The sequence below is a fragment of the Mandrillus leucophaeus genome, unplaced genomic scaffold, assembly GCF_000951045.1.
Source record: "Mandrillus leucophaeus isolate KB7577 unplaced genomic scaffold, Mleu.le_1.0 Scaffold1181, whole genome shotgun sequence".
NCBI classification, from domain to species: domain Eukaryota; kingdom Metazoa; phylum Chordata; class Mammalia; order Primates; family Cercopithecidae; genus Mandrillus; species Mandrillus leucophaeus.
Window position 1 is genome coordinate 924636 of NW_012100110.1, and position 17063 is coordinate 941698.

The 17063-nt window shown below is 36.2% G+C and overlaps 1 protein-coding gene across 1 annotated transcript in view; it reads left to right on the plus strand.

The window, feature by feature from the left end:
- Positions 1 to 17063, plus strand: part of LOC105528519 (inversin-like) — a gene marked incomplete at its 3' end in the record, with an annotated part of 125518 nt that overhangs the window by 22064 nt on the left and 86391 nt on the right. Inside the window, exon 3 of the mRNA XM_011965294.1 lies at positions 7018 to 7184. Coding sequence (XP_011820684.1) covers positions 7018 to 7184 — 167 coding nt within the window. The remainder of the gene's footprint in view (positions 1 to 7017; positions 7185 to 17063) is intronic.

Consider the following 17063-nt stretch of genomic DNA (forward strand, 5'->3'; position numbering starts at 1 on the left):
GTGCAAAAATCACAAGCATTCTTATACACCAGTAACAGACAAACAGAGAGCCAAATCATGAATGAACTTCCATTCACAATTGCTTCAAAGAGAATCAAATACCTAGGAATCCAACTTACAAGGGATGTAAAGGACCTCTTCAAGGAGAACTACAAACCACTGCTCAGTGAAATAAAAGAGGACACATTGGCAGAATTCTTTTTTTTTTTTTTTTTTTTGAGAGGGAGTCTCGCTCTGTCACCCAGGCTGGAGTGCAGTAGTGCGATCTCGGCTTCACTGCAAGCTCCACCTCCTGGGTTCACGCCATTCTCCTGCCTCAGGCTCTCGAGTAGCTGGGACTACAGGCGCCTGCCACCACGCCTGGCTAATTTTTTTGCATTTTTAGTAGAGACAGGGTTTCACCGTGTTAGCCAGAATGGTCTCGATCTCCTGATCTGGTGATTTGCCTGCCTCGGCCTCCCAAAGTAAGTGCTGGAATCAGGCATGAGCCACCGCACCTGGCCCAGAATTCACTTTTTTAAAGGTATTTAAATATGTCAACTTTATTGTTTATATGCATATTTATTTGTTACTGAATATTGAAAAAATAACGTGTTGGAATTTCCTTTTAATATAATTCAAATTTTTAAAAACCAGAAAACCTAATTAGTTATGCTCTAGTCAAACTGCTCATTTGTTTTCTTTTCATTCTTTCCATACAAGTTACCTTGCTTCAAATTCTAAAACATATGGGAGCCCTGTGTGATGGCTTATGCCTGTAATCCCAGCACTTTGGGAGGCCGAGGCAGATAGATCACTTGAGCTTCAGAGTTCAAGACCAGCCCAGGCAACATGACAAAACCCTGTCTTTGCAAAAAAAATGCAAAAATTAGCCAATGCAGTGCATACACCTGTAGTCCTAGCTACTCAGGAGGATGAGACAGGAGAACTGCTTGAGCCCAGGAGGCAGAGGCTGCAATGAGCCGAGATCACAATATTGTACTCCAGCCTGGGCAACGGGAGTGAAACTCTTATCTCAAAAAATTAATTAACTAATTGATAAAAATAAAACACGTGAGAATACTTTAGACTTATTGGTGCTGCTTTGGGTTCAAATCAAAAAGTAGAGCTAAAGTATATTCAAATACATTCAAACTTACACAGATTCCTTATAAATTACTGCTATCAAGAAGGAAAAGATACAAGAAGAAGAAGACATCACTCATCATAGGTTATCAAAATTATTGGTATACAGTCTACCCTAGCATAGACTGCTGCATAAAAATGCCAGCAAGAAAGAAAAGTGCAAGAATAAAGTTTATGACTAAATCAGCTCATTGTCATAATTTCCTATTCTAGCATTCTCAGAAGGCTCCCATCTATGATACATGTGGAAACTGCAACCACATTTGAATGGTTCAATTCTTGATTCATTCTGAACCCTCTTAGGCCCAATATTTGTTAGCTCTCATTTAAGCTGAGAAAAATCTGTTGAGTAACAGGTATCCCAGTTTTACCATCCTTTCTTTCCACACAGATAACAATGTCCTTATTCCTCTCCTCCTGTAAGGCAGACCATCTCTGATGTCCTGGAAGGTCTTGACTTTTCTTTCCCGTTGTTGGGGTGAACCTTCCAGTGGAGGGGAAGGGAATGTTTTTCTTTCCTGTTGTTGGGGTGAACCTTCCAGTGGAGGGGAAGGGAATTTGGTACCTGGGTGGAGAATCAAGTTATCAAGGTTCTTTATTAACGTTTTGGAGCAGAAGTTATGAGAGGCCTCTGAATTATCCTGGGAATCTTTCGTTGGTGAGCATGTGTGAAGACTCTGGGATCAAGGTGCACATTTGTGATGAGTCAATCAATGGTCTAGTCATAGCTCTAAGCTCCTCCTGGATCTTGAGTCCCAGCAGAATGTGTTGCTGAACTCTTAAATTGCTACAAGGTACCCTGGAAAGAACTATGTAGCCCAGAAAGAGCCTGAAAACCTAAACTCCATCAAATAGAGGTGCACGAGTTGACTACAGTTTTTGTATGTGTGTACAATTTTAAAATTCATGGCACTTTGCTTCTCCAAGGCCAGCAGGAAAGTGTCTCTGCTGCTTCAAATCTTTCCAATTTCTACCTCTGACCTCTAGACACTCTTTTGAAAGGCTCACCTGATTAGATCAAAGCAACCCAAACTAATCTCTCTTGATTGACTTGAAGTTAAATGATTAAGAGACAATTACATCCGCAAAATCCCTTCACATTTACCACATAACAAAACCTAATCATGGGAGTGACATCGTAGTTCTGCCCACACTCAAGAGGAGGGGGCCATACAGGGCATGTATACCAGGGGCTGGAAGTCTTGAATGCCATCTTAGAATTATCCTACCACAAGTACTGTTGAGAGTATCTACATCTTAAACGGATTTTGAAGGAGTATATCTTCCAAGGAATTTGTCCATTTCACTTAAATTGTGAGTTTGTAGCTTATGACATTTTCTTAATTGCCTTTTAATGTCTGCGGGCTTTGTAATGATATCATTCTTGATATTGGGAATTTATGTCTGCTCTGTTTTTAATGATCAATCTAATTAGAGATTTATTAATTTAATTTTCCAAGAACCAACTTTTAGCTTCATTGATTTTCTCTGTTTCTTTCTGATTTTAATGTAATTGCTCTCTGTTCTTATTTTTCTTATGTACTTCCTTCTGCTTGTTTTGGGTTAAATTTGCTCTTCTGTTTTAGTGTTCTAAGGTAGAAGCATAGATAATTGATTTGAAACTATTCTTCTATTCTAATTAAAAGCATTCATTACTATATATTTCCTTCTAAGCTTCCTTCATGTGTGGTTCAAGAACCTTACAACAATATGTTTTTATTAATTTAATCATGCTTTTTAATTTCCCTTGAGATTTTTTCTTTAACCCATGGATTATCTTAAATATTTTCTATTTCCTGTTATCATTCTGTTATTGATTTCTAGTTTAATTACATTGTCATCAGATAATACACTTTGTATGACTTTAGTTCTTTAAATCTGTTGGTGTTCATTTATGACCCAGTATATTGTATATTTTGGTGAAGGTCCCATGGGTGTTTTGAAAGACTGTATTCCTGGCTGTCATTAGATGAAGTGTTAAATAAATAACAGTTAGATCCTGTTGCTTTATTTCAGTGTTCAATTCTTCTGTGTCCTTACTGATTTTCATTTTAGTGATTCTAGCAATTACTGAGAGAAGAGTGTTGAAGTTACCAATTATAATTGTGTTTTCAAGTGTTTCTATTCTATCAGTTTTTGCTGCCTGTGTTTTGAAGCTCTGTGATTTAGTACATATACATTTAGGAATTTTATGTATTCTTGGTAAATTGACCCTTTTATTGTTATATAATATCTCTATTTTTTTCTGGTAATTGTCTTTTCTCTAAAGTTTACCTTATTAGCTATTAATATACTTAACTCCAGCTTTCATTTCGTTAGTATTTGTTTATTACAGTTTTGCTCATTCTTTTACTTTTAACCTCCTATGTTATTGTATTTTAAGTGAGTTTTTTATAAATAGCATATAATTGAGTCTTCTTTTTTATCTCAGCCTTTTTATTGGTGTGTTTACACTATTTACATTTAATGTAATTATGAATGTTAAGATTTAAGATTTCTAATTTATTGTGTTGAACACTGCATGTTCCTTCTATTTTTCATTCCTGTCCTTTCCATTTCTTGAATATTTTTAGTATTCCATTTTAATTTATATATGGTAGAGTTTTTTGTAATGCTTTATTAAGATATAATTCACATACCCTACAATTCAAAATTTAAAGTGTACAACTGAGTGATTTTGTATATTCAGTGTTGGGCAAACATCACCACAAATGATATTAGAACACTTTCATTACCCCACAAAGAAACCCTTCACCCTTTGGCTGTTACTCTTCAAATTTGTGCCCAACCCCCAGTCCTAGGCAACTACTCATCTACTTTCTGTCTCTGTAGATATGCCAGTGCCAGATATTTCACATAAATATATAATATGTGGTATTTTTTGACTGGCTTCTTTCACTTAGCATGTTTTCAAGGTTCATCTATGTTGAGCATATATTAGACCTTCATTCCTTTTGCTGAATAATATTCCACTGTAGAGGTATACAACATTTTGTTTAGCCATTCATCAGTTGATGAACAGCTTATGGATACTTGCATTATTTCCACCTTTTGGCTGTCATGAATAATACTGCAATGGATATTTGTGTACCAGTTTTTGTGTGGACATATGCCTTCATTTCTCTTGGGTATATACTTGGGAGTGGAATTGCTGGGTCAAATGGTTACTTAATGTTTTGAGGAACTTCCAGAATATTTTCCAAAGTGACTGCACCATTTTAGATTCCCACCAGTAGTATATGAGGGTTTTGATTTCTCCATATTCTCATTAATACTTGTTATTATGTATCTTTTTTATTATAACCATCCTAGTGTATGTGAAGTGGTATCTTATATTGTGGTTTTTGTTCTGTTATCCAGGCTGGGATGTAGTGGTGCAATCTCAGCTCACTGCAACCTCCACCTCCTGGGTTCAGGTGATTCTCATGCCTCAGCCTCCCAAGTAGCTGGTATTATAGGCATGTGCCACCACCACACCCAGCTAATTTTTGTGTTTTTAGTAGAGACCGGTTTTTGGCATGTTGGCCAGGCTGGTCTCCAACTCCAGGCCTCAAGTGAACCACCCACCTCGGCCTCTCAAAATGTTGGAATTATAGGCATGAGCCACCCTGCTGGGTCTGTATTGTGTTTTTAAATAAATCTCTTTGTATAGTTTGTCTTTGTTGGAGGTTTTTTGTTTACTTGTTTCTGAGTGTGTGTGTGTGTGTGTATGATCTGGTATTAGAATATGTATAGTTATTTTATCACAGTCTGTGTTTTCCACTTCGAGTGCAATATAGAAGCCTTATCACTAATTAGGTCCCTTTACCCTTCTTTTTGATATCGTTATTTTAAAAATCACCTCTACATAAACTGAGAACCACATCATACAGCAAGGTTATTTTTGCTTTCAATCATGGAAACATAATTCTAAAAATTAAAGAGGGTAAGCCAGGCATGCATTGTAGCCCCAGCTACTCAGGAGGCTGAGGCAGGGAGGATTGCTTAAGCCGAGTCCAGGAGTTCAAGACCAGCCTGGGCAACACAGTGGGACCCTCATTTAAAAAAAAAACAAAGCTAAAGAGGATAAAAACAGTCTATTATTTTTCTCAGATATTTACATTCTGCTGCTCTTTTTTCATTCCTAATGTTCTATTTGTTTCATGAGTGTTCATAGTTGATTGTTGGAGCATTTTTATGAGAGTTGTTTTAAAATTCTTGTCACATAATTCTAATATATCTGTGTCATCACAGTGTCAGTGCCTGTTGATTGTCTTTTCTTGTTTACATTAATATTTTCCAAACTTTTGAGTTGTTTCATAATTTGGTATTATATCTTTGACATTTTCTGTATTATGAGACTCTGGATCTTATTTTAGTAAATGGACAATCTGTCAAGGTTTAGAATGAACATTCTCTTTCGAATTTGTGGTTTCATTTTAAAGTTCGTTTTCAGAGATCTTGCAGGGCTCTTCTGATTTGCCCCACCTCTGGGCTGCTCAGGCCCATTTAGAACCAAGGCAGTAATCTAACTATAGTTCAATTCTCAGAGCTTTTGCTATCTTGATTCATACCAGTTTCACACATGGGCTGCTCAAAAGTGTCCTGACTTTTTATACCAAAGTGTCCTACCTTTTTATACCAATTTAAAGAGTTACTTCCTCCAACTTTGTCCTCTCTATACTCCTACTCGCCTACTCTCTAGTTGGAAAGGGGTAAAATACTACCTCATTGATATCCTTGGCTTAATTCAGGGCATGGTAGTTTGACAGGGCTCCTCCCAACAGTCTCTATAGTGTCCAGTGGGGAAAAGAGGTACAGTTTCTTTTATTGTATGTGTTTTGAGTACAGCGTAGTCAAATGGTTCACTCGTCAGAGTTACCTGCCTGCCAGTCTTTTTACTAGAGAGAGTAGACTTCTCTTGAGACATTTGGCATCTGTGTGCTTTGGTGCTTCTGGATTATAGGCTACTGTAGCCTATAATTTACTAGATTGGAGGCAAAAGCAAACGAGCAAACAAAAAATGCTTCAGGGAACTTACTACAGGTTGTCTCTCAAATTTCAAAGTTCCTAGTCAAGGCTGCCTTCCCTTCTCCGCCTGTCATTTATTTTGCCTTTTGCTCTGGGGATTTTAGTTGTAATTAGCAGGAGGATGAGGATACTGTGTACTTGCTCTAGCTTGTCATCTTGTCTAGAAAGGGAAATCAACCGTGACTTTTTTCTTTTTTTCCTGAGATGGAGTTTTGCTCTCGTTGTCCAGGCTGGAGTTCAACGGCACGATCTTGGTTCACTACAACCTCCATCTCCTGGGTTTAAGCAATTCTCCTGCCTCAGCCTCCTGAGTAGCTGGGATTACAGGCATCTGCCACCACGCCTGGCTAATTTTTGTATTTTTAGTAGAGACAGGGTTTCACCATGTTGGTCAGACTGGTCTTGAACTCCTGACCTCAGGTGATCTGCCCACCTCGGCCTCCCAGAGTGCTGGGATTACAGGTGTGAGCCACCATGCCTGGCCTATGATTCATTTTTGTATCACTCATAAAGCATACCGCAATGCCTAGTGTACAGTTGGCATTAATTAAATATTTGTTTCAAAAGACAAGAGTGAGTGAGGGAGGAACATAAGTAGCTCTGTATCTCAAAATGTTCGTTCAGCATAATATGATTGAGTCATCAGTTTAAATTCTAGCCCCACCTGCTTTCAGTGTGAACATAGACTGGTTACTTAACTACTTTGAGCCTCAGTTTCATATAATATGACAATGGTAATATCTACTTCATAGGATAAGTAAAAATAAGATGATATATTTAATGCATTTAGCACAATGCTTGATAATAAATAGCAAATATAGTTCCTACTTATATTAGTAATAACAATTATCAAATATCACTATCTGTTTCTTGTCCTCATAGGAAACTCTGCTCTTAAAGACAAAGAAGATCAATTTGGGAGAACACCACTTATGTACTGCGTGTTGGCTGACAGATTGGATTGTGCAGATGCTCTCCTGAAGGCAGGAGCAGATGTGAATAAAACTGACCATAGCCAGAGAACAGCCCTCCATCTTGCAGCCCAGAAGGTGAGAAGTAAAATTTCTTTGAAGAGTAAATGTTTTGTGTGATATCTGCTAGTTGATTAGTGAAACTATGCAATGGACAGATAATAAAGTCTCAAGTGCATGACTCATAGATTTTATATATTTTCTCTAAAAGTTGTCGTTAAGCTACAGAGAGTAAAAGCACAGATAACTATCAGCAGCTGCATTCCAGGTTCCTTGAACAGTAGAATTTATTCTATGATCTAAAGTTTATTGGAAAAAAAGTGATCAAATTTATATAGACAATGTGATCAAACTATGTTACCAATCTGTGTATAGGGAAAAAATAGAGACCAAAAAGAAGTACTCAAAGATATTAATAGTGGTTAGGTTTAAATTTGGGGAACATATGTGGAATTTTTTTCCTTTTCACGGTTTAAAATTTTTTCCTTAATGAGTGTTACTTTTACTGTAAAAAGTCGAAATCCCAGCCTGGGCAACATAGGGAGACCACATCTCTACAAAAAATTTTAAAATTAGCTGGGCATGGTGGCACACACCTGCAATCCCAGCTACTTGTGGAGCTCAGGTGGGAGGATCACTTGAACCTGGAAGGTTGAGGCTGCAGTGAACTGAGTTCACATCACTGTACTCCATCCTCAATGACAGGGCAAGACCCTGTCTCTAATTAATTAATTTAATTTAATTTAATTTAAAAGGTTGAAATGTCTCTTGAAATATATGGCATTAAGAGGCATAAAATAAATTTATTTTCTGAATGTATTTTCAACTTTTAAAAATCTAAAACTATGTTGCCAATATCAGTGATTTCACATTTTTAAATGTATTATTAAGAGCTCAGATTTTTAAGATTAAAGCCATCAAACAGATAAAATAGGAAGCTTCTACATTTATTTAAAGACTTATTCACCTAAAAACTGTTTTTCCTCCATATAATTTTGTTCTATAAAATAGATTTCCAGTCCTGGTATTTTCTTTTTGTTATTTTAGATTTCTGAATTGTTGGAATAAAAAGCAATTAAAATGAGTTAGATCCAGCGAGAACTGTTAGAGTTATTTTCTATTTAAAAATGTGAATCAGATATAGCTAATTAAGGGGTTAGAAAAATACCTTTCATTAGTTGAATGCATAAAAAGAGGCTGACATTGAGTTATACTACTGAATATGCTAGTTATATGCGCTTCTCAGTTAGGTCTGCAGGTTATTTCCAAAGTTACTTCTCTTGAATTTGGTTTTTATTATAGTAATTTAAAAAAAAATCTCCCTCATTTTCAATCTCAGTTTTAACTACTGCTCGGATATTTATAACCTTTCATTTAGGCTTGTCAGCTGATGAAATTATTCACTCGAGAAAGGTTAACTCCATTTAACTTGTTATCATAAAAGAGCAAACAGTTCACATTGGGAATAGCCACAAAATTAAGACTTTGATACCCTTCAGATTTTTCATTATGATTGATTTAGGTGTAAAATTCAGCTTCAAAAATGTGAAGTGAAGGAACCTAGCTTAACGGCAAGCAGATTACATGGAACAAGTGAGGATTTCAGTTGATGATCCAACAGTATAACATCCTGTAGAAGTATTATATGACCAAGATGGTTGAAAGAAGAGCAATGTAAAACCAGACTTGTTAGCTGTAATCTTTTCATCAGATACCATGCATTGTTTTCTTTTGTTTTTTTGTTTCTACTTTGATTTTTTTAATTATAAGTTTTTCATAGTATCAAAGAATTAATAGAACTATGATTTATATGGCAGTATTTACATAGTTGATTTCATAACAGATTTCACGTTCTTTCAAGTATCTGATAATTATGCATTTTCTTCCTTTCTCTGTGTTGCTGTTTGTTTTTACATGCTTGCCAAAAGCAGTAATGGGTCTGAATTTCCAGCAAAGGATAGTAATAATTCTTTAGTATTCTCCTGTGTCCAATCAAATCTGGGCATTGTGTTCGTTCATTTGTGCTTTATACAAAGCACCAGCATTCAGAAATCAAAGATAGTGTATACTATCTTTGATTAAGGAATAAGATAGTAAATGATCTACAAATAATTTTCAAAGAATAACTGGAGATAATATGTCCCAAGGCTGTAATACTCCTTGCCTCCAAACAGACACAAGCACAAATTCTCTTTAGAGAAAACATCTTCACCTTAAACTTCCAGGATTTTCCCATATTAAATAAACCAAACATGAACTGACAATGAAAGATCACCAAACACATAAGGGAGCAATCTACTATGAATAAGAGTCAGCAGAAACAACAAACAGATTTAGTCTATGAAAAAATCAGTGATTGGCATCATTAGAGACACAATATAAAATAACCACTGATGGAATGCTTAAAGATATGAAAGAAGAAATCAGCCAATCACAGTGGCTCACACCTGTAATTTCAGCACTTTAGAAAGGCCAGGCAAAAGGCTCTCTTGAGGCTAGGAGTTTGAGACCAGCCAGGGCAACATAGAGGGACTCTATTTATTTAAAACAAAAAAATATCAGCTGGGTGTAGTGGCACACACCTGTAGTCCTAGCTCCTTGGGAGGCTGAGGTGGAAGGATTGCTTGAGCCCTGGAGTTTCAGACCAGCCAGGACAACAAAGTGAGACCCTGTCTCAAAAAATATCTATTTTATTTAACATTATAATTAAAAGAAGGAATCTGGCAGGGCGTGGTGGCTCACACCTGTAATCCTAGGACCTTAGGGGATCAAGATGGGTGGATCACTTGAGGGCAGGAGTTTGAGACCAGCCTGGGCAACATGACAAAGCCCTGTCTCTACTGAATACACACACACACACACACACACACACGCAAATTAGTTGGGCATGGTAGTGAGCACGTGTACTCCTAGCTACTTAGGAGGCTAAGGTGGGAGGATCGCTTGAGCCCAGGAAGTCTGCAGTGAGGAGAGATCACACCACTGCACTTCAGCCTGGGGGACTGGAGTGAGACCCTGCCTCAAAAAAAAAATGTAAATACATTAAAAAAAAATTTTAAAAACAAGGAATCAGAAAAATGAGAAACCAACAAGACAGTTTCATAACTAGACATCGATTCTGGCCATAATGGCTTATTTTAAACTAACTTGCCTATCAAAAAAAATCTGTAAAAACTGAATAAAATACTGTATACACTGTTTGAAGGCATTGAGAACAATCAGCACAGGCAGGATCTAAGAGACTATAATCATTCAAAGACGAGAAACACATGAAGTGAGCACCACATTCATCCTGGCCTTTTCTTTATGGCATTTTCCAAATTGGAATGCAAAAGAATACAACCCTAACAGGACGCAGTAGTCTTACCGGGCTGAAGAAACTGAGGCAGAGTTTGGAGATAATAGTGGCTATAACTTGAAGGTCAAAATCCTGGAGAGGAGGGAATTGCAGAGAAGGAATGCAAGAATCTGGATACAAATTCCTCGCAAGTTTTTAGCAGATTGCTAAACTGTGCTTGTATACGGTGGTGCTCTAAGAAACCTAGTATTAAACAACAGCTGGGAGACTAGAGAGCTGAGTAGAGATTGTTTTAAATTATCCTATATTTTCTTTTATGTTTAAATCTCTTAATACATAACATTGATTTTTGTATAGGGATCCATTCTCACTTTAAAGTATATGGATAACTAATTTTCCCAACACAACCTAGTTCATTAATTTTTGGCCATTTAGTATCTGCTCTGTGTCAGTTCCAGGCTTTTGTACTATGAACTCCCTATGCATTTCTTTTTTTTTTTTTTTTTTTTTTTAATGAGGGATCCTGAATACTAGGGAGCCTTTTGGGAAATTTGAAAATAAAAGTTACATGATCAGTGTGTTTTAGGGGGACTAATATGGCAACTAAAGCTACTTTGGAAGCGAAAGAGTGGAGATCCATAGATTGCTATTATAGTTCAGGCCAATAGAGAGGAGTTGGGTTTAAGAGATATATTATGGAGATAGAAGTGTTCATTCAACAAGCATTTGTTGAATATCTACTATGTAGTCATAATTATACAACTAGAGAGAATATGAAAAAAATGAATCACATATGTTAACTTATAGATAGGTGCTCTCAGTACCCGTCCCTATTAAACTTCATTTCCCTTTGCTTAGTGAACCTTCTGATATATTGGGTATCAAATATCCTTTCCAAGTATTGTCTGTCCCACTCAATTCTGGTATCCATGAATGCAGAAGTATGCTATTTTTGTCATTATGAACACTCATGTATATGTGTATACATTCATTCATTCAACATGTGTTAAAACTATTATGTAACAGGCATCGTGTTGGGCCTTGGAACACAAAGGTGGACAACATGATTCCTGCTCTTAAGTTGCTTACAAAGATCATGGATGAAGATATTAAATGATAATTAAAGCTGATTGATCTACCTTGTAATACATAAGTGTTTTATAAAATATCTATACCCATAATATATAGTCATTGTTATTACTGACGTGAGAAGACCAAACATTCTCATACTATTTATTATGTTTTTAGTATTTGTGTGTGTGTGATAGTGAACTATATTATGTTATCTTTTCTTGGGTTCATTAGTGGGAAAAGCTCATATTCCCAAATTGTTTTGCTCCCATCTCTATTTGAGCCCCATTACCTTATATTGTAATTATTGCTTATTTGTCTCTTTTCTACTAGGCTGGAGCCCCAGGCAAGTAGCTCTTTTTGTTTGTTTTTGAATCTGTCTGAATCTAGTAGGTTCTGACATGTCTTGGTTGAATGGATTTTATTTTACTTTTATAGAAAGTCATTACTAATACAAATGCGAGACCTTTTGTTTATTGGAAACATTTATCTACTTTATGTATATGTGTGTGGAAAAACTTACTGAGCTGTGCTGCTTGACTTAGTTATTTTGGCACATGTTCACTTCTCTGGAAACAAATTACTGTTAGTCCAAGAAACTGAAGAAATGGTTTACCCATGAGAATAAAATTAATCTCAATATACTGAACATCTGCACCTAATTTTGTTTTTCATTTAGAACCATCAGTTTAATCCAAGAAAGCAATTGATCATAGCTTTTCTGGGCTTCTCACAAAAGATATCTAATTGTTAGAAATGTTTTGCTCCAGGGAGGCTGCTATTTCTCTGACTTCTACAGATACATTTGTTAATAATGATAAAAAAAACTTTAGAAATATTATTATATGTTAATAGTTATGCATGTTTAATCTTCCAATAGGTTTTTTGGCTTCAAGAAGATTAACCCTACCCACTTTGAAAAATTATATCACAGTAAACACAAAAATTAAAGAACCTTCTGGTTGTGGCTGCATTGTCCTTTTTTAAAATTCATAAACAATTCTCAGTTCATCTATGAAAATTGAATGTTAATTTTCAGTTTTCAAGATATGCTATTTCCATATTAATGATTTACAAAAAGGAAAAAGAATACCTCTGAAACTTTTCAGGAACACTTATACCAGGTAACACTATTAGGTTTTCTTATTTTGCACATGCATACACAAACACAACAAACAATCCACACCCCAGTCCCCTTCAACTCTATATTCCCCCTCAGTACATATATAGCTCTACCGTAACTCATCACCACAGTTTATTGGAGATTTTGCTTATCTAGATCTTACCCCCAGTAAAACTATTTGAAGGCAGTGACCGTGTCTTATTTGATTTCATAGTTACAGTCCTAGCATAACTTCTGCCACTTAATAAAGACAGTAATTTGTTTAGGGAATACATGAATGAATGAATGAATGAATGAATGAGTAAATGTGAATATCAAATAGATTTAATATGAAGGGCATGGCCTTCAAAACTGTTGAAATTTAAATGAATAATTATATTTATTCCTTTTCAGTATCCACTCCCCGCCTTTACAATTTTGCAATCAGGATTTTTAAAGATTTTCTGTGAGCTTAATTTCTCAATAAATAACACTCTTGTATGCCTCAATTTCTTCATCTATAAAATGGAATAATACATCCTATCATTCTATGTAGGGATGATGAGTCCTTAGCTATAAAGCATTCTGTTTGTTGGAGAAATTTATTCTCAAGGACTACATTATCAATATTATTGCTGTTAGTCACACTACAATGTAGGCGCAAACATCAAATTACTATTTAGAGATCATTAGATGTCAGAGATAGAAAGGCTCTTTGGGATCTTCTTGTCCAGTTTGTCCTTGGATGAGGAAACTGAACTCTACTCCTTTTACATCTCTTCTCTTTATAAATTACTGTACTCACATTCTCTTTGCCTTTGCATATGCCTGGATTTTTTTTTTTTTTTTTTATTATCTCAAGCGTAGAGATAAGAAAGGAGAACAGGGCCTGGTGCAGTGGCTCACGCCTGTAATCTCAGCACTTTGGGAGGACGAGGCAAGGGGATCACCTGAGGTCAGGAATTTGAGACCAGCCTGGCCAACATGGTGAAACCCCGTCTCTACTAAAAATACAAAAATTAGCTGGACGTGATGGCGCACCTGTAATCCCAGCTACTCGGGAGGCTGAGGCAGAAGAATCGCTTGAACCTAGGAGGTGGAAGTTGCAGTGAGCTGATGATATTGCACCACTGCTCTCCAGCCTGGGCAACAGAGTGAGACTCCATCTCAAAAAAACAAAAACAAACAAACAAAAAACAATGGAGAACAGAAAAAACATTAGGTACCTAATACCTAGAAGAGATCAAACTGAGCATTTCTTATTTTTGCTTCAGAATTTTTAAACGAAACTATAGATTCACTTGAAAGCTTCCATTTATCTTCCAATGCCCTTCTTTCCCTGTCTCCTCAGTCTGCCTTGATTTTGGTGGTTTCAATTCCCATGCATATGTTTCTACCTTTATGTGTGTGTGTGTGTGTGTGTACATGTGCACATACACTATTATGCATAAACCATATTATTTTACATCTTTAAATTAATGGTATTATACTGTGTGCCATTTACCAGCTTGCTTTTTCAACTTAATATTATGTATTTGAAACTTATTCATGTTGAAACATGTAGCCCTAGTTCCTAAAAGATTATATCCAGGTGCCTAAAAGACACATGAGAAGGTATACAACATCATTACTAATCAGAAGCAAATTAAAACTCCAATGAGTTACCACTACATGACCAGTGGAATGTGTAAAGTAAAAAAGTCTGGCAATCAGTATTGATTGATGGTGAAGATATGGAACAACTGGAGCTCTCCAACATTTTTGTTGAGAATGTAAATTAGTACATTCACTCTCACAAATTATCTGACTATATCTGCCAAAGCTGAACACACACACACATACACACACCCCTCATCTCAATTCATGCTCCCAGCCCGGTTGTAATACCTAAGAAAAATAAGTGCCTCCTACCAGAAGACATGTATGAGAATTACATGATAGTTTTATTTAGAAAAACAGACATTCCTTTTTTTAAATTCTATTTTTCCATAAGTTATTGGGGGTAAAAGTGGTATTTGGTTACATGAGTAAGTTCTCTAGTGAAGATTTGTGAGAACCTGGTGCACCCATTTGTGAGAACCTGGTGCACCCATTTGTGAGAACCATGGTGCAGCCTATGGTATACTGCACCATATTTGTTGTCTTTTATCCCTTGCCCCCCCTCCCACTTTTCCCCCCAAGTCCCCAAAGTCCATTGTGTCATTCTTATGCCTTTGCATCCTCATAGCTTAGCTCCCACATATCAGTGAGAACATATGATGTTTGATGTTCCATTCCTGAGTTACTTTACTTAGAATAATAGTTTCTAATCTCATCCAGGTCATTGCAAATGCTGTTAATTCATTCCTTTTTCAGGCTGAGTAGTATTCCATTGTGTATATCTATACACCAGAGTTTCTTTATCCACTGGTTGATTGATGGGCATTTGGGTTGGTTCCACAATTTTGCTATTGTGAATTGTGCTGGTATAAACATGTATAAGCAAGTATCTTTTTCGTATAATGACTTCTTTTCCTCTGAGTAGATACCCAGTAATGGGATTGCTGGATCAAATTGTAGTTCTACTTTTAGTTCCTTAAGGAATCTCCACACTGTTTTCCATAGCGGCTGTACTAGTTTACATTCCCACCAGCAGTGTAGAAGTGTTCCCTGATCACCCCATCCACACCAACATCTACTGTTTTTTTATTCTTTGATTACGACCATTCTTAAAGGAGTAAGATGGTATTGCATTGTGGTTCTGATTTGCATTTCCCTGATCATTAGTGATGTTGAGCATTTTTTCATGTTTGTTGGCCATTTGTGTCTCTTCTTTATAGAAGCAAATATTCTTAATAATGCAAACAACCCAAATACGTACCAACAGGTGTATGGGTAGCTAAATTGTGATGTATTCCTACAATGGAACACTACATGAATGAACTGCTGACATGTTCAGCCACATAAGTGAATTTCATAGACATTATGTTGAGTGGAACAAGTCAGATACTTATAAAAAATTTATTTGCTGTTCATATGAATCTCAGGAGCAAGAAAAACTAATCTATGGTGATTCAAATCAGATTTGTGGTTACCTAAAAGATGGGTAATGACTGAGAAGAATATGACTAAGCTTTCAGGGGTGCTGAAAATGTTCTATGTGTGTGTGTGTGTTGGTTACATTAAAAGGTATCAGTCTGTGTGCTTAAGATTTATGCACTTTATTGTATATGTTATATTCTCAATTTTTAAAGTGTTATTTAAAAAATGATAAAATGTTCAGAACTTGGTAGACATTATTTGTAGGGTAGGTAAGGGAGGATGGAGTCAAGAATGGTTCCTGACCTAGACTGTTAAGCACTCAGGTCGAATTTCCCCCATCCTTAGCCTCAGGAGCTACATGAAAGCCCTGTGTCTATGCTCTTTTCCAGGGGTTCTCAGATAAACATGCAGCAGAATCACTTGGAGGACTTGTTAAAACATAGACGTCTGGGCCCCACCACCAGTGTTTTTAATTCAGCAGGGCTGGTGTGGGGCCAGAGAATTTGCTTATCTTAACAAGTTCCCAGGTGATGATGATGATGTAGGCAACACATTTTGAGAATCACTGTTCTATTCTGCTTATACCATTTGTCTTTGCTGCATTTTCAATACTATTGGCTCCATAACCTCTAGATATCTATCCTGTTTTACTACTGAACCTTTTGATTGGTATTCCTAGCTCTTAATGACCTGACTCATAGAGGTAGGATATACTAGTCAAGGTACAATTTTGAGAGGAAATTATCGAGTTCAGTTGTGAAAAATGGAATTTTAGACTTCGGTGGTAATGACTAGCATGAATTGTGATATACTCATTTGCATCTCCAAAGTGAGGTCTTGGCTGGAGTTATTAGTATACATATAGAAACCATAGAAGTAGGTGAAGTGCTCAGGTGTGGTTTATAGATGGGAAGAGGATCAGAAATAGAAAGCACCAATATTTAAGGTTTATTTACAGAAAATAAACTTACAAAGGAGACAGTAAAAGATAGGAGAACTAGATCAGAGTAGTGTTATGGGGCCAGAGGAACAGGTTTCAAGCAGAAGAGGATCCATTTGTTTCATCTTTTTTACTATGATGCTAAGATTTGAATAGTTCCTTTTCCAGTAAATGACTCAATAAATGGATGGATATAAATATGATAAAAATTAAAAGGCTTTCATTGGATTTTTCAGTTAGAAAGTGACCTTAGGAAGAGCAATGGTATTTAGTGGACATACAAGCTGGCTATATATCACTGTTGATTAAACAGGAAATGAGGATATGGAGACAGTATGAGTGATTGATTAATGGGGTTTTTGATCAGGAAAAGTGTTAACAGAAGAAATTGTGGTGGGAAAATTTTTAATAAATAATAATGAATCTCTCCCAGTATAATCATCACCCACTTTCTGTAAATATTAATTCATAAACTTCTTTCTGTAGACTCCAACCAAACTGTTTTATTATATATTCTATTATTTC